At 51.9% G+C, this 17,109-nt stretch overlaps 1 protein-coding gene across 4 annotated transcripts; it reads left to right on the forward strand.

Annotated features, from left to right (window-relative positions):
* The first annotated feature begins 3,480 nt into the window (after positions 1 to 3,480).
* On the forward strand, positions 3,481 to 16,736 carry MAN2B1 (mannosidase alpha class 2B member 1). Of its 4 annotated transcripts, none has more exons than XM_036233860.1 (24): positions 3,481 to 3,763; positions 4,429 to 4,531; positions 4,705 to 4,878; positions 5,232 to 5,425; positions 6,030 to 6,162; positions 6,440 to 6,585; positions 7,074 to 7,190; positions 9,277 to 9,362; positions 9,445 to 9,565; positions 9,655 to 9,733; positions 9,915 to 10,024; positions 10,190 to 10,297; positions 10,582 to 10,698; positions 11,322 to 11,495; positions 12,273 to 12,370; positions 12,453 to 12,570; positions 13,765 to 13,883; positions 13,974 to 14,075; positions 14,255 to 14,342; positions 14,524 to 14,604; positions 14,982 to 15,215; positions 15,701 to 15,856; positions 15,960 to 16,068; positions 16,497 to 16,736. In XM_036233860.1, exons 1-24 carry the CDS (start codon positions 3,527 to 3,529, stop codon positions 16,604 to 16,606), a joined length of 3,114 nt encoding a protein of 1,037 aa, XP_036089753.1. In that variant the 5' UTR covers positions 3,481 to 3,526; the 3' UTR covers positions 16,607 to 16,736. The 4 variants fall into 4 exon arrangements, with proteins under 4 accessions (XP_036089753.1, XP_036089755.1, XP_016017647.2 ...); XM_036233862.1 differs by having other exon boundaries at positions 3,482 to 3,763; positions 9,280 to 9,362; XM_016162161.2 differs by having other exon boundaries at positions 3,482 to 3,685.
* Positions 16,737 to 17,109: the final 373 nt, after the last annotated feature.

Here is a 17,109-nt window from a genome sequence, read left to right on the forward strand (position 1 = left end):
AAAACAAAACAATAAAGATTATGGCACATATGGATGAAGTTTATTCTGCTTCTGCAAAAATGACCCTTTGGGCTAGACTTTTGCCATCCCCTTGTCCTTGTCATATGGCAATGGTCTGCTTCTCAATCAGGGAAATTAGATGAGCAAACAGTGGTTGTACATTGATTAAACAAACAGTCAGGATTATGGGAAATCCAAGATGGCTGCTTGGTTCTCCCAGGCTCCCTTGCAAGTCCTTTTTTTGTTTTTTGCATTCCTTTGTGCACCATAATGCTTTTAAGCTGGATTTCATTCAAGCCAGCCAGGAGACTGAAGAAAAGGGCTTTGGGAAAGGGGAAATCCTGGGCTGACTGTTTGGGTTATTAATATGTTCCTGTTTTTGTGTCTATGTTTTCTGGAGAAGTTGAAGCTTTCCCTTGGCACAAGGCTGATGCCCTTACAATGGCAAAGAAACAGTTAGAAAATGTGTTTCCCACTTGAGATATATATATATATCTCAAGTGTATATATATACACTTTTCAAGTGCCCCCTCAAGGCTATTTACCTGGCCCAACCATATAACTTGGGATGATGGCTTGGGACCTGTCACTGTTTTCCTGCCTAACCTCTGTGAAACGGGCTCATTATATGGACAACATAATGTTAACCTGTGAAGATTTGACTCCAGCAGAAAACCTTGCAGGCTTCACTGGATCACTTGCAACAGAGAGGATGGGCAATGAATCTGCAGAAAATTCAGGGTCTGGGCACTGAAGTAAATTAAAGTTCTTGGGAGTTGAATGGTCACATAAGACCTGCATTGTCCCTGAGGCTGTCATAGACAAGGAATAAACCTCCCCCATACCAAAAAATATGAAAGCGATACAGGCTTTTAAAGTGTGAATTTTGGGGTACTGGCAAACATTTATATCCCATTTAGCACAATGCCTTCACCCATTATACCATCTAGTTAAGAAGTGATATATATGGAACTGAGGAGTTGAATAACAAACTGCCTTTGAGAAAGCAAAAATCCTGGTCAAACAGATTAAAGCGCTTGGAATCTCCCAGGTGGGATTGCCATTTGAATCAGATGTTTCAGTAACTCTGGATGATATGAGCTGAGTATTATGGCAAAAACAGCAAAAGGATAGAGTGCCCTTTGTATTTGGGTCGTAACTGTGGATGGTGGGTTGGGGAGGTGAGGAGGGGGGGTGGTGGTGCAGAAATCAGATACACCCTGATAGAACAGCACTGATTGGCAGTTTACGCAGTATTCCTGCAGGTGGAGCCTCTTAACAAAAGATTTGCTTCCCATCAAGGAGTGAACTAGGCATGTTTCACCGACCTGCCTCTGCAAAGTCTTGGACTCCTACGCTGACTAAATGGCATGTCCACTTACAGTAGAGGAGTGCTCTGTCACATAGCCCTCTGTCTCTAGAAATGCAGCAACTATTGGCCCTGTTGAATGACCCTCCAAATACTCCTGTTTCCAACCCTGCATTAGTCTGAGCAACCTGCAAAGATGGAAAAATGGTGTCCTAACACAACAAATAAAATTATTAACTGGAAAACTTGCTTTGGCCAGGTGGACAAAAGAGCTTTTTCATTTGTTAGTAAATTTAAATGACCAACTTGTGGGGCCTATTGCTCTATATACCAGGCCGGGAACTTACACTGAGGCACTCAATATGGTAAAGGTGTGGGAAGCAAAAGGATACAGCAATAGTCCTGATACTTGCCATAGACCAACAGGCCGAGACGCTGAGGGCACTAGGCCGTATTGTCCCTGGAGCAAGAACTATTTACTGGAATCTGCAGTGGACTGTTCCCCTGTGATGGGTTAGCTACTTCATGCCCCTGGGTGAGGAGGAAGAGCCCAATTTCAGGTAGAACTCTGTCATTCTAACACAGTCAGGCCCCATGGAAACATGGTATTCTGGACTGGTACAAGCACCATTGAAAGAGGGGAGAAGGTAGGGGTCCTGGTTTGGCATAATCCTCCCCCTATTCACCTCCTTATGCCAGAGAACACCACTTCCCCCCAGCCAACATATATGGTTTACACAGCCTGGGTAGGTTTCCAAACACTGTGGCCACATTAACCACTAAAGAATAGACAGGTGTAATTCTTATAGAAGATCTCCCAATTCAAGTCCCTACTAAATATTTGTCTTTCTGACCTTAGGCTTCTGCTGTTCCTGGGGAATCCAGTTATAGGGATGGTGGAAGGGTGGGGAACCTGTGCCACTATTTACACAGAAAGTTGTGTTCTTATACTGGATGAATCTACTAATGTTTCTTCTTTGTTAACACATATGAAAACTCGATAAATGCCTTAAATAATCTGGCTCCAAGCCTAGGTGACCTACTAACCTAGGTCCTGGGGGGAAGCATGGTGGGAAAAGTTGTTACTAATACTTGGACTGCTTCTTCTGTCTCTTTTCTTGCATGTGTCTGCACTATTGCTGCGGACTGTGTCTCCAGTGAGGTCAACTTAAAACTAAGCGAGCTACCTCCCTGCTACTGAGCCCTTCACTTACCACTCAGGGCACCTCAGGGAAGAGTTGTGCATGTGAGATTGTAAGAGCTTGTCAAGAGGTGTAGGGTGTGGAGAAGAGGTGTAGGGTGTGGAGACTGTCCCATCATACTTGATGTGAATTCTGACATAAATCGGCACCCTCCCCTGCCTCCTACTACAGGCTGGTTCTTGGAACAGGTTGTTGCCCTGACCTGGCCAAGCGTGTGAAGCAATTTCCATACTTGGTAGCATTCATGCGATAGTAACTGTGACTGTCCCCCCTTCTTTATACCCTGTATAATTCTTTGGTACCTGCCAAGGGGCACAGGGATCCATTTCATCTTGAGGCCACCTAAGACATACCTTGTATGTAAATTCCATTAATTATCAGACAAGAGTGGCTAGCCTTTTTCTTAGGTCATTCCCTGCCCGCTGCTTATGCAGGTAGATTTTCAGTCTCGCTGCTTTTCCCTAGGTCTGCATGTACAAATACTAGTAACCCTCCTAACTGAGCTGGACACTCCTATTCTCGGTACTCCAAGGGCAGTTCCTTTACCCAACATTTCAATCCCCATTGGATAGAACAGGATTCCCATCAGCCCTGCTCCTAGCTAAGCTAGGTACAAGCTAATTTCCAGGATCCTAGCCCTGAAAATTAATGGGACACCCTGGGATCCCATGCTCACATTTCACCTTTTAGGCAAACCGGGCACCAGTAGGGAAAACTGAGGCCTCTGCACCCACAGGGACAAAGAGGCACTCTAAGTCCACATGGAGGCAGCGAGACGCTAAAGGATCCTCTGACCCAGCCAGCACCCCAGGGTGAAACACAGCCAGCACCCACCCTCAGGGGTAGTCAGAGCTATAGCCTCAGGCCCCGGACACGCCAAGCTGCGTCCTAGCCCCGCCCCCACCAGCACCCATTGGCCAGACCTAGTTCTAGGGGCGGGGCGTTTGCCCCGCCTTAGCAGGGCCGGGAATCCGCTGGAGGCGGTGGTGGAGGCAGCTGTGGCGGCGGCGGAGCCATGGATGCCGACACGCCGCCTTCGGGGGTCCGCGCTGGCCGCGGCCAGGGCGCGGCGGGGCCCTGGACAATCTCCAGCGCACTGCTGCCACTGCTCCCGCCTCTCTTCTTCCTTTTCTTGCTGCTGGTCGCGCCCGGCGCTCAGGCCGCGGGTTACGAGGTGAGCGGGGCCCGCGAGCGGAAACGTCCACGAGCTGAAGGGAAGCCCGGAGTAGGGTCCGGAGACAGGGTCTGTTCTGTGAGTGCCTAGTTAATGGTTGCTAATATGACAGAGTGGTCTGAATGCGTGTTTTGTGTCAGTGAAAGGTCTGGCTGTCCGCGTCTGAGAACCAGGCTGCTTGTACCTGCCTCCCTGCTTCTGTGGGTCGGCTTGCCTGGACTTTGCATGCACTTAAACTGTGTGATTGGGCGCGCGCGCGTGTTTGTTTGTGTGTGTGTGTGTGGAGGAGGGGGAAAGCGCTGGTTGAAAGCTTGGACTCCGGAGTCAGCTTGCTTGGAGGTCCAGTCTGGTTCCTCCACTTCTTAACTATGTGAACTTCGGCCAGTCACAACACCCCTCTGATCTCAGTGCTTTCATCTGAAAACTGGAGATAATATTGTTTCTACCCCACAAAGTGGCTGGCTGCTTGGTATTTACAAATGCTTAGTAAACAGCTACTACTATTATCATTTTCCCAGCGTGTGAATGAGAGCTGCCCTGGGGAGTTGTGCCACTAGGGAGTTGTATCTGTGAGCACAACTATGTGTATCTTCCCTAGGAGGGCATGGCCCCATCTCTCTGAGTCACTCACCTCTAGATCAAGACTTATCTTGGGCTCCCCTGCCCCACCACATCCCACCCCAGCCTGCCTCTTAACCTTGGAGTGACAGGGTGTGTGAGTGTGCATTTGGGGTCCCTTGCAGACATGCCCCACGGTGCAGCCGGACATGATCAACGTGCACCTGGTGGCACACACACATGATGACGTGGGCTGGCTCAAGACGGTGGACCAGTACTTTTATGGCAGTGAGTAGAGGGTGGGGACTGACCCCTGGGACTCCTATGATTCCTCTGAGCCCTTCAGATCCTTTCTGCGTCCTGGATATTAAGGTGGGGGTAATACCCAGCCTGGGCTCCTGTGTCTGGGAATGTCCCCCTTGGCTAGCTGGTCCTTGACTGCCTGACCCCTGTGCCCACAGTTGACAATGATGTCCAGCATGCAGGTGTGCAGTACATCCTAGACTCCGTCATCTCTTCCCTGCTGGCAGAGCCCACTCGCCGCTTCATCTATGTGGAGATGGCCTTCTTCTCCCGTTGGTGGCACCAACAGACAAATGCAACACAGGAAGTTGTGCGGAACCTGGTGCGCCAGGGTGAGCTGGCTAGAGGAAGTGAAAGGAGGAAACCCAGCTTAGTTTCTGTTTCTGCCATCCTGGCTTCTGAGATTTTATCATGCTATGTGTAGTGTGTACATGCATGTGACTCTATCTGCCTGGAGTTTCCCTTTATTTGGAGAACTCCTATGCATCCTGCAAGACCCCACCTTCAGAGGATCCTCTAGGAAGCCTGCCATACTGGGGCCCTGTGTCCCATATCTGGCTTTCTTGGCTTGGGAGAGACCTCTTTTCTCTTTGCAGGCCTGAGCATGCAGACAGGCCTTATCCCCTACATTGCCAATCCCGGCTCCACTCCCGGCCCTGACAATCTACCCCGACTTTGCGCACAGGGCGCCTGGAGTTTGCCAACGGAGGCTGGGTTATGAACGATGAGGCAGCCACCCACTATGGAGCAATCATAGACCAGATGACACTCGGACTGCGCTTCCTGGAAGATACGTTTGGCAACAACGGGCGCCCCCGTGTGGCCTGGCACATTGACCCCTTCGGGCATTCTCGGGAGCAGGCCTCCCTGTTCGCGCAGGTGCTTTACAGAGGTCTCATGGACCCTCTTCACTCGCTTTGATTCGTCCCTCGGCGACTCAAGCCCCACCTTTCTCTGCAAGATCACTGACCAGGCCGGGTCCCCTGTTCCTCTGGCCACTTGAGACCCTGCCCCTGGAGTGAACTGTGAATCTCACTCCTTTTCTGCTCTGGCCCTGCTTTGCCTCAGCCCAGGCTACCCCTCTCCAGTTCGCTCCTTCTACTCTCCCTCCTAACCCCGCCCTGTTTGCTAGGATTCTGGCTCCTCCCCAAGAGGGTAGCAGGTGGAGGATGGCTGTGCTTTCCAAATGGCTTCCTGTCCTGTGCCATAACCCCTTCCATCCTCAGCCCACACAAGGGGGAAGATCTTGAGTCGGGCCTCCTTTCTGAGGTGGGGAAGGTGGAAGTGGGTTCTAGCGTTGGACTCATCCCCTCCCAGCTCTCCTGTGGTTCAAATGCTTTGCATGCCTTCTTGGTTTACTACTTTTTCTCTATTCTCCAACCTACCCCTCCCATGCTGAGGGGGCTGGCATGTGGTGGTGAGGGTACTGGGCATTTATACATCCTGCCCTCTGATCCCTCTCCTCATTCCACGTCACCCCCAGATGGGCTTTGATGGCTTCTTCTTCGGGCGCCTGGATTATCAAGATAAGTGGGTTCGGAAAAAGCAGCTAAGGATGGAGCAGGTGTGGCGAGCAAGTGCCAGCCTGAAGCCCCCCGCTGCCGACCTCTTTACCAGTAAGGGGGTGGGTGGTGGTTGGGGGCAGGGCCAGCCCCAAGAGCATGTGACTTGTGCAGTCACACAGGGCCCCAAGCTCAGAGGGCTCCAGGGTTGGTTTTACACTCTCCTGTTATCTTGAAATTCTTACTAACTTATGACCAAGGGCTCAGCATTTGCACTTTGCACTGGGCCTCTGAAAATTCTGAAGTCTGACCCGGGTGAAGCATGGCAGGCTTTGACCCCAGACCATGTCTAGGGTGCTGGCCCACCCCCTGAGCCTGGTGTGGCCTGCAGGTGTGCTCCCCAACATGTACAACCCGCCGATGAATCTGTGCTGGGATGTGATGTGCGTTGACAAACCTATCGTGGAAGACCCCCGCAGCCCCGAGTACAACGCCAAGGAACTGGTTGATTACTTCCTGAAATTAGCCACAGTCCAGGTAATCCCAGGGTCCAGAACCCTGGGAGACTGCTGTACATAATGCACAGGGCCCTTCCCACATCCCAGGCATTCCCTAACACCTCTTCACACCTTCAGAGGAAGGTAATATTTCACTCTCTTTAGGATTTGTGCATTCCTGATTAGAAGCAGGTGGACCCCTTTGCCACTACACACGCCCACTACGATCATGAAACAGTATGGCACAGTGCCTTAGTACCCTCATCTGTGTGGGAGGCCCAAGAGAATAATAACTTGTGGCTATTGTTATTCTTTTTTTTTTTAAATTAAAAATTATTGGGTTTTTTTTTTTGGGGGGGGGTTGGCTACTTTTATTCTTGTCCCTATGTTCCCAGGTGACACACTCCCATCCGCACCCCTCCCTCCACACCACTGTGTACCCACTCTTGACCACATATAACCAAGACATAGCTGTACACAGGGGTGGCCAGGACACCGTGTTCTGAGGATACTCCATTCTGCCTGCAGAGTGGGTACTACCGCACCAACCACACCATAATGACCATGGGCTCAGACTTCCAGTATGAGAATGCCAACATGTGGTTTAAGAACCTTGATAAGCTCATCCATCTGGTCAATGCTCAGGTGAGTGTGCCCACCCCATGTATACAGATGTGCTTCTGTCCCTGGGCCTTGGGTCAGATGAGTAGCTATGGGCGCTATCTTAGTATTCTCTTGCCACAAACTTAGTGGCTTAAAACAGCAGAAATAGATTATATTATAGTTCCACAGGTCAGAAGTCTAACATGAAGTCTTACTGGGTTAAAATCAAGATGTTGGCAGGGCTGCGTTCCTTCTGGGAGCTCTAAGAGAAAATTTACTTGCCTTGTCCATCTTCTAGAGGCTGCCACATTCCTTGGCTCATGGCCCTCTTCCTTCATCTTCAAAGCCTGACCTTGTTTCCATCACATCTCTTTCTTTCACTTCTTCCACTTCCCTCTTCTACTTTGATAGACCCTTGTGATTACATCCAGGTAATCCAGAATAATGTCTTATTTTAAGGTCATCTGACTAGCTACTTTAATTCCATCTGCAACTTTAATTCTTGTTTGCCATGTCACAGGCTCTGGGTTTTCGGACATGGAAATTTTTGGGTGGCAGTGAATTTTTGGGTGGCATTATTCTGCTTACCACAGATGTGTTGGTGTGGCTCTTGTTGTGGCCTGTGGCTGTGTGGGCAGGCAGTCCCTCTCCCATCAGCACAGAACCTTGTCTACCCTCTCCCATCTAAGACATCTTTTCCCATCACTTCTATCCTCAGAATTGTCTACCAGCACAGTCTCTATGTCCTCACCTTCCATTTGCTCCCTGCACTGCTCTTTCATCAAAACAGCTCTCAGAAAATCACCAGGGAGACATTTCTGAGTGCTCCCCATGGCTCTGAGAAGACTTGAACACCTTGATCACTTTCTCCTGCAAATATCATCTTCCTGGGCTGCCAGGATTCCACACTCTTGTTTCTCCTCCACTGGTGGCTCCTTTGCCCACTCCGTTCTACTGGAAATAAATGGGAATCTCTCAGTTCAAATCTTGGCTCTGCCACTTACTGGCTCTGTGACCTTGAGGAATATTAAGCATTTAGTGCCTTATTTTTTTTATCTAGAAAGTGGGCATGATGGGGCCCTAGCGGATGATAGGGCTGAAAGTTTAATGAGTTCATTTACACAGATCAGTTAGAACAGTGCCAGGTAAATAAGAATCATAGTTGTTGTTTATTATTTTTATTTGGGGCTGAAAATGTTCACAGGCTTCAAAGTGTCCTCCTTCAGGAAGCCTTTGTCAAACCCCAGGAGGAGCTCTTGCTCTTTCCTCTGTGCTCAAACCAGTATTCACAAATACCTGTCATGCCACATCCAGGCTGACTGTAATCAACTGACTAATCTGTTCAATCTCTCTCCTGTCTTGGCTGTGAAATTGCATGAGAACAGGGTGGCCTTTGGTTCTAGATTGCGTCTTTGATCCTGAGCATATTGTAGAATCAAATGACTGCTGACTGAATACACTATGTGTGTGGGTCTGTGTACATAACCGTATGTGACTGTGTGTGTAGACGTATGTACACACATATAAAGCATGTTGTCCCATGGTCTTCCCTACATTCACTAAAGTGTTAAATGAGCACCTACTGTATACCAGGTGCTGGGGACACAACATAAACAGGACAAATAACCTTTTCCTTACGGAAGAGGTCACTTTCTTATTCCTCCACCTCCCTCAATTGAAAGTGAGCCTCCATTCATTATAACAATCATGTCACTCGACAATAGCCTGACAGTGCTGATATGATTATTCCTGCCCTATATGTCCTACTGATAGGGCAGGAATGATACTCTCTCATCAACACACCCCCATCAACGCCCTAATCAGTTGGGAATCCATTAGTTTTTCCATGAAAGTTTTTAATAATAAAATTGAAATTATTTAAAAAATTTAGTAAAATTTCCAATTTATTCTTGTATCCCCGAAGTTCTTTCCAGACTGGTAATATTAACTTCAGCCAAAATACATTTTCACACTTGGTTATTAGTTTGCACTCAAAATGTATATTAAGAGAATATGAACTCATCAGATGAATGAATGTGTGTACGTGTATGAGTATGTGTTACACACCTGTGGGCCCCCTGGGAAGGTACAGACTCCCGAGGGCTCACACACACACACCTTCCCCCAGCAGCAGGCCAATGGGAGCCACGTCAATGTTCTCTACTCCACTCCGGCCTGTTACCTCTGGGAGCTGAACAAGGCCAACCTCACCTGGTATTTGGGGGGCCTGGGAAATCTGGGGGATTGGTATGCCCTGTGGGTCATGCCCCTGCCCTCAGTGACTCTGCCACTGCAGGTCGGCGAAACAGGATGACTTCTTCCCCTACGCCGATGGCCCCCACCAGTTCTGGACAGGCTTCTTTTCCAGCCGGCCGGGCCTCAAACGCTACGAGCGTCTCAGCTATAACTTCCTGCAGGTGGGTAGGCGCTGGGCTTAATTAAGCAGGCGGCCCAGGATTCCCGACAGGCCCGGTGCCTCAATCAACTCCCAACCCCCTCCCCCCAGGTGTGCAACCAGCTGGAGGCGCTGGCAGGTCCGGCGGCCAACGTGGGACCTTATGGCTCTGGAGACAGCGCACCCCTCAGTAGGTGTCCGGTTGGTGAGGGGATGGGGGCGGGGTTCAAGCTGGACACCAGACCACAGCCACCACCTTGAGTACCTTCTGAAAGCCCTGCCTGCTCCCTCATGTGACCTTCATATCTCCTTGGGGTTGGGGACCAGAGTCCTACAGAGACCCCACTCGGCTCACCACTCTCTGCCTGCAGATGAGGCGATGGCTGTGCTCCAGCACCATGATGCAGTCAGTGGTACCTCCCGGCAGCACGTGGCAGACGACTATGCTCGCCAGCTTGCCGCAGGCTGGGGACCCTGTGAGGTGCGCCGGCGACCTGCCTGGAGCAGAAGGGCGGAGATAGGAAAGGGCGTGGTCGAAGGCGGTAGGGTGGAGTCTAGAAGGGCTCGTGGGGCGGGGCCTGAGGTGGGGCGAGGAGACTAAGAGTGGGCCCCCAGAGCGGACCTGTGCCATTACGCTCCTCCCCAGGTTCTCCTGAGTAACGCGCTGGCACGGCTCAGCGGCTCCAAGGAGGAATTTGCGTTCTGCCGCTGGCTCAACATCAGCGTCTGTCCACTTAGCCAGACCGCGGAGATCGTGAGACTCGCCCCGGGCTTGTGGGGACGGGGCGGGGCGTGCCCGGAGGCTGGGAGGAGAGCCCGAGAGCCGGCAAAACCATGGGGCGGGGCGGGTGGCCAAATTGTTTGCGGGGGGGGGGGGGGTGAAGCTCTGGGCCAGATCACTTGGGGCCCAGTAAAGGCGGGGCTGGACCAGGACCTGTACATCACATGGGGGCTTGGATCATCCAGGGTCTTGCTGTGCATGGGGGTGGGTTTGGAGAGGCCTGCTGTGACATACCCATTCTGACTCTCCCACCTCAGTTCCAGGTGACTATTTATAACCCCTTGGGGCGGAAAGTGGAATGGATGGTGCGGCTTCCGGTCAGCAAACACATATTCCTCGTGAAAGATCCCAATGGCACAGTTATACCCAGCGATGTGAGCTCATTTGACGAATATTCCTCCTATGGACATCCCCCTCATATGACTGCCTCCCCCCTTGGACACTTACCCCCATGGGCATTTCTCCCTCTGTGGGTACCCCGCCTTCATAGGTACCTGCCCCCTCCGTGAATAAGTCTTGCCCAGTACTTTATCTTCCTCCTCTGAATTCCCTCCCCCCCTTAATATCACACTCCCTTGGGAATATCCCTCCCCCATGAATATCTCCCTCTTTTTAATATCTCCCCATGGAATTTTTTCCTATATATAAATATTCCTCTTATCCTGGACGGTCTCTTCCCACGAACCTCGTTCTTCCCTAAGACTCTTTACCTCACTCCTCTGCCTCAAGGATCTTTCCCCCCAATTATTCCCTCGCTTTTCCCCTTTCCCGCAGTCTCTCCACCCTCTCAGTGGGTTCCCCCTGCCCCAACTTGTGGATCTTCTCTGCAGTCTTTAACTCAGGATTTCTGTCATTCCCATTCCCTCATCTAACATCTAAATTTCTTCTTCCCATCGTGGGACTCCTTCCGCTCCTGGAGTGTGACCCCTCCCTGTATGTGTTCTTTACATGTGTTGGTACAGCCTCTTGACTCGGTTTCCCTTTTCCTTTATCCGAGGTGGTTACAATGCCCAGCTCAGACAGACAGGAGCTGCTTTTCTCAGCCTCAGTGCCTGCCCTCGGCTTCAGCATCTACTCAGTAACCCAGGTGCCTGGCCAGAGCCCACAGGCTCACACCTCCAAGCCCAGATCCCAGAAGTCCTCGTCCCGCATCTTGACCATCCAAAATGAGGTAAGACCAGATTCAGATCCCCTTCCCTGCCCCAGTGATAAATTTGAGGTGTCACAGTGAGCTGGGTTCCTGATCTAGCATCACCAGTCTCCCGTTATGTGCCATTGAGTGAGTGAGCACCTTCTTTTGAGTCTCAGTGAGTGCCCTTTCCCGGGACTGTTGTGAGGGCCTCGTGTGATCATGGGTGACACTTGATGGATATGTCAAAGTTGATGGTTATAGGGGTTTGCAAACTAAGTGAAGGTGTGTGGGAGATTTGAGTGAGGGAGCCATGTGGCCATTTGGAAGACATCTGGGGGAAGAGGAATCCAGGCAGGCAGGGAGCAGCAGACACAAAAGTTTCAAAGGAAATTAAAATTTATAAATTTCCATTAGCCCCTAGAAGTTTGGTGGTGTGGTTCCTCTCTGTCAGTTGCACAAGCAGTCCTGGTGGGCTGTGCTGACTAGCTAAAATGGATTTAGAGTATCACAGGCGCCATCTGGTGGCTATGGGGGGAACAGACTGGGGGAAAGCATGGCAGGCAGGAGGGACCAGGAAGAGGCTGGCTAGCACTAGTCCCAGAAGGCCTTGGAGGTTGTGAGTAGTGGTCAGATTGAGGATAAGATAGAAGGTGGAGCTGTTAGGATTTGCTAGTAGGGTCATGTGTGAGGAGTGAGAGAAAGAGAGAGAGAAGAGGAAAGGGTGACTTTAGGGTTTTATCCTGAGCCCCAGGAAGGATGAAGCTACCCTTGGCTGAAAGGATAGTCATTAACATCTGACCACCCTTTTCTGCCCAGTACATCCGGGCTAGATTTGATCCTGACACAGGGCTCTTGGTGGAGTTGGAGAACATGGACCAGAAACTCCTGCTGCCTGTTCGCCAAGCCTTCTACTGGTGAGGAAAAACTACCAGGTCAGGGAGGGGGCGTGAGCAGAGTTGGGGTCCCTTACCTGATGTTTACCTGCCCTGGCCCCAGGTACAACGCCAGTACAGGCAACTACCTAAGTGACCAGGTCTCAGGTGCCTACATCTTCAGACCCAACCGACAGGAACCACTGCTCGTGAGCCGCTGGGCTCAAATCCACCTGGTGAAGGTCCGGGGCCAGCAATAATGAGTGGGCATTGAGGGGTGTGTGGAGCCTGGGAGGATGGTGCAATGTGTGTGGGGTGGGGGTTGGGGAAGATTTACATCTCCATCGGATCAGAGGGCTAAGACCTGAGGGGAAGACTTGAGGATCCTTTCATAGGGCTGATATTCATCAGTTATACTGTGGCATACAAAGGCATTCGCATTTTCTGTGGATGTCAGGATTATACGTAGCTTTCTAAACTGGGGTTGGGGTGTTCCTAATTGGCCCATGAATGAGGAGAGCCAGGTGGAGCTACTTGAAGAGTTCACCAAGAATCTATGCTGGGATGGGATTATATCTGGGGTGGATACTGGAGAGTTCACACTTGGATAGGGCTTAGGTAGTTCACACTTAGGTTGGGTATTTGAATGTGCATTTGGTTGGGAACAGTCTCACACTTGTAGGGTTTCCTGGAGCCTCATGTTGACATTTCTTCTTAGGGTGGGAATAGGGCAAGTAATGGGAAGACTCACCTTTGACATGACTCCCCTTGCAGTGAACATCCTCATACCTGGGTTAGGGTATAATTTTGCCTGTTGTAACAGTTACCCAAATTAACTATGTCTTAAACAAGAAAGATGTTTCTTTCCATTGAACAGAAAGTCTGGCTGAGCCATCCAGGGTAGGTGGGGTGGTCCCACAGTCATCCAGGCTCCTTCTATCTCATAGCTCTGTCTTCTTCAACATTCAGCTTCTACCTCATGACCCAAGATAGCTGCTCAAGCTCCAGCCATCACATTTGCATTTGAACTGGTGGGAGAGGGAAAGGGGCAAGGAACATTGTTCATAACTCTTTGATCACTTTCCACTGGGCAGACCATAGTCACACAGCTACTGATAGCCTCAGGGAAGACTGGACAATATAAGCTTTATTTCAGGTAGCCACATGCCCAGCTAGGATCCTGTTTTATGGAGGGGAGATGAGGTAGTGGTAGGCAGCAAGCATATATGCCACACTCAAGAATCATGTGGCAGTGACTGAAGTGGGAAGTGTGGGCATCATGCCTAGGTAGGTGGGGGAGGTGAGTGGTATTCTTATTAGTGGGGTTGACCCTGACATAGGCCTTTGTGAAGTTCACGGTGGGTGTGGACATTGGTAGGGTCCACCTCTGCTGAAGTATGGGCTCACACTTGCCCTCCATTCCCACGTGCCTGCAGAAGGCCTTGGTGCAGGAGGTACACCAGAACTTCTCAGCCTGGTGTTCCCAAGTGGTTCGTCTGTATCCAGGACAGCGGCACCTGGAGCTGGAGTGGACAGTGGGACCAATACCTGTGGGGTGAGTGGCACAGGCTGGGACTGGGTGGTGGGGGCTGGGGCAGAGCAGATGTAGGCAAGCCTCACAACCTTGTAATTCTATTGGGTATAGTGATGGCTGGGGAAAGGAGGTCATTAGCCGTTTTGACACTGAGCTGGAGACAAAAGGACTCTTCTTCACTGACAGCAATGGCCGGGAGATCCTGGAGAGAAGGTAGGGATGACTGGGGCCACCGAGGAGTGGTCGGGTCTGTAGTGTGTTGGGGCCCATGGGTAATGGAGGTCTCTGCTGATTTTATGAGTATGGGAAAGAGAGGTTGGAGGGGGAGCAAGTGGTAGGTGAGCCTGGAAAGGGGAGCTGGGTCTGACCAGACTCTATCCTTACCTCCCAAGACGGAATTATCGACCCACATGGGTGCTGAACATGACTGAGCCAGTGGCAGGAAACTACTATCCAGTCAACAGTCGCATTTACATTACGGTACCCTCTCCCCCATCCTGCTCCCCTGATCTTCCGGACATTTCTCCACAGAGTGGTCACCCCTCATTCTTAGCATCTCCCAGCTGTCCTTGGCAGTCCACCATCCTCTGTGGGGCATGTTAAGGGGCTGAGGTGGGCTGGCAGTGCGCCCCGTCAGTCGCTCTCACCTCTCACCCGCCAGGACGGGAAAGCGCAGCTGACGGTGCTGACAGACCGTTCCCAGGGCGGCAGCAGCCTGAAAGATGGCTCCGTAGAGCTCATGGTGAGTGGCCTGTGCCCCCTCTAAGCTAGGGTTCTCCCACCAATTTCTGCCCTGTTCTCTGCTAGGTGCACTCCTCCGTTTGGGGTTTCATTAAGCCGAGACCTCCATTCCTATATGAGACATTCCCTCCATGCTTTTATCCAGTCCTTACCCAGGTGCCCCTTCCAGGTCCTGACTTGCCCTATGCACACCCCTAATAGGTCCTTACCTCTTTCTTGCAAGGTTGGATCCGCAGGTCTGCCAGGGTCCCCCTTAACAGAATTTTATCTTCAGCTGTTTCCCCTACTCTTCAATTTTTCTTGAAATTTCCACAAGCCCTCACCTGATTTACGGCCCTGAAATTGGCCTTCACCCTCTCCTGGTTACTCTCCTTGCAGGTGCACCGAAGGCTGCTGAAAGACGATAGGCGCGGAGTTGGGGAGCCACTGCTGGAGAATGGGTCGGGGTCGGGGTTGTGGGTGCGGGGGCGCCACCTCGTGCTGCTGGATAAGGCCCGGACCGCCGCTGTCAGGCACCGGTTGCAGGCGGAGAAGGAGCTCCTGGCCCCGCAGGTGGTGCTGGCCCAGGGTAGCGGCACTCCCTACCACCCGGGGGTCAAGCCGCGCAGGCAGGTGAGGGGCAGTGGGGCTGGCTGGAGAGGACCCGGATGAAGCCTGCGGCGGGGGGACGGGTCTCCCTAGGCTTAGCTAGGATCCACCTCGCCTGCTCCCAACTGGTCCTGGGGCAGCCATAAGCTAGCTAGCTCCCAGTTGGGGCCCAGTCTCATCCCACCTGCACTGGGTCTACAGCCTCAGGGCCCGCCCCTCCTCACCTAACCTCGCCCCGCTCTACCTTAGGCTTGGTCCTACCCTGCCCCTTGGCCAGTCCTGGCATCTCCGTGCGGTAGCTTTATCCCTGCCTTCAGTTGGGTCTCAGGCTGGATCAGTTTGGCCCCTTTCGGGATTCGGACCCGTCCCCAACCTGGCACCACCCCATTATCCCTATCAGTTTAGCCCCGCCTACCAGGGCTAAAATCCGCCCCCAGCACGAGCCCCGCCTCCTGACTTCTGCCCGGCCCTTCCGGTTTGGCTCCGCCCATCCCCGCCCCTTTCCGTAGTTCTCCGGGCTGCGCAGGGAGCTGCCGCCCAACGTGCACCTGCTTACCCTCGCCCGCTGGGGCCGGGAAACGCTGCTGCTGCGCTTAGAGCATCAGTTCGCTGTACAGGAGGATATGGTCGGCAACTTGAGCTCTCCGGTGACCTTGGACTTGAGGGTGAGGAGGGCAGAGGTGGGAGGGAGATAGGAGAGAGGCAAGAGAGGGGAAAGGGGAAACCCCATTCTGTCCCCACTCAACCCCATCCATCCACTGCCCGCAGAACCTGTTTTCTGCCTTCACCATCACTGACCTTAAGGAAACCACGCTTGCTGCCAACCAGCTACGGGCCAGTGCCTCCAGGCTCCAGTGGACAGTGAACACGGATGAGGGTCTGCCCCTGGGGCCTGAGGCTAGGGGACGTGTGGGAGGTGTGAGAATGTGGGCCAGGGACCAGGTCCAGCTCAAGGGTCTGGGGCAGTGTTCAGATCAGGTTAGGGGTTTAAGGGTCTTAAGTTGGTTGGGCAAACTAGCAGTGGGTCTTGGGTGTTTGAGATTGGAGTGCAGTCCCAAGAACAAGATTTGAGGCTCTGTCAGTGTCTAGTTCAGGGGTCAAGTGGGGTATTCCATCATCCCTGGGGTTGGCTTGATAGTCCTTGAGGTGGGGCTTGAAGGTATGAGGGCGGTGGCTAGTCTGTAAATTCCTAGGGACATATTTGAGAGTATATGGCTGTGTCCAGGCTCAGGGGAGGGAGCCTAGTGGTGGGGGAGTGAGGTGGGTGAAGACTGCACCCCTCACTCCTCCCTTGCACCTCTCCAGGCCACACACCCAAGTCCTCTCCCTTCCAACTGGACCCTGCCAGTGTCACCCTGCAGCCCATGGAAATCCGCACCTTCCTGGCCTCAGTCCAGTGGGAAAAGGACGGCTAGACTTGCTGGGGGCAGGAAGCCCTCCTTCCAGCCTTAACCCCTTCTTCCAGGGGTGGAGCAAACTCAGCCCCTTCTCTTGCTGCTGATTCCACCAATGAAAGCCATTAAAATGCCACTGCCAAGCCCCAGGTTAAAGTGTGACCTAGTGTGTTTTTTAAAAAAATTGTTTTTGAGGGTGAGTAAAGTCTCCAAACTCTAGCTGCCTTTTGACTCTAGGGCTTGTAGAGAGGTGGCTTAGCTGCCTGAATCCTCACACCAGACTACATGGTTTGTGACCAGCCTCATCCTCCACTCTATCTCCCACTCCTGCTTCCTGCCTTTGTCTACTCAGACTGTAGCATAGCTGTGTTGAGTAGCTACCCAAGGGCAGGCCCAATGAACTGGGGTTTAGAATCAAGAGAGTGACTTCTGTGTGCAGGTCACTTGAAGGCACCTTGAAGCCATGGAGGGGCGTGGTTTAGTTGTGGTCCAGGGGTGGGGCTTAATCAGGAATGGGAAGGAAA

Source organism: Rousettus aegyptiacus, unplaced genomic scaffold, assembly GCF_014176215.1.
Source record: "Rousettus aegyptiacus isolate mRouAeg1 unplaced genomic scaffold, mRouAeg1.p scaffold_m13_p_16, whole genome shotgun sequence".
Taxonomy (NCBI): Eukaryota; Metazoa; Chordata; class Mammalia; order Chiroptera; family Pteropodidae; genus Rousettus; species Rousettus aegyptiacus.

Excerpts from the sequence above, each read along its gene's own strand:
- MAN2B1 (XM_036233860.1), top strand. The coding sequence starts at position 3,527 with ATGGATGCCGACACGCCGCCTTCGGGGGTCCGCGCTGGCCGCGGCCAG. Across the intron at positions 10,025-10,189 it reads CAGGCTGGGGACCCTGTGAG|GTTCTCCTGAGTAACGCGCT; the intron begins GTGCGCCGGCGA and ends GCTCCTCCCCAG. Across the intron at positions 16,069-16,496 it reads GACAGTGAACACGGATGAGG|GCCACACACCCAAGTCCTCT; the intron begins GTCTGCCCCTGG and ends GCACCTCTCCAG.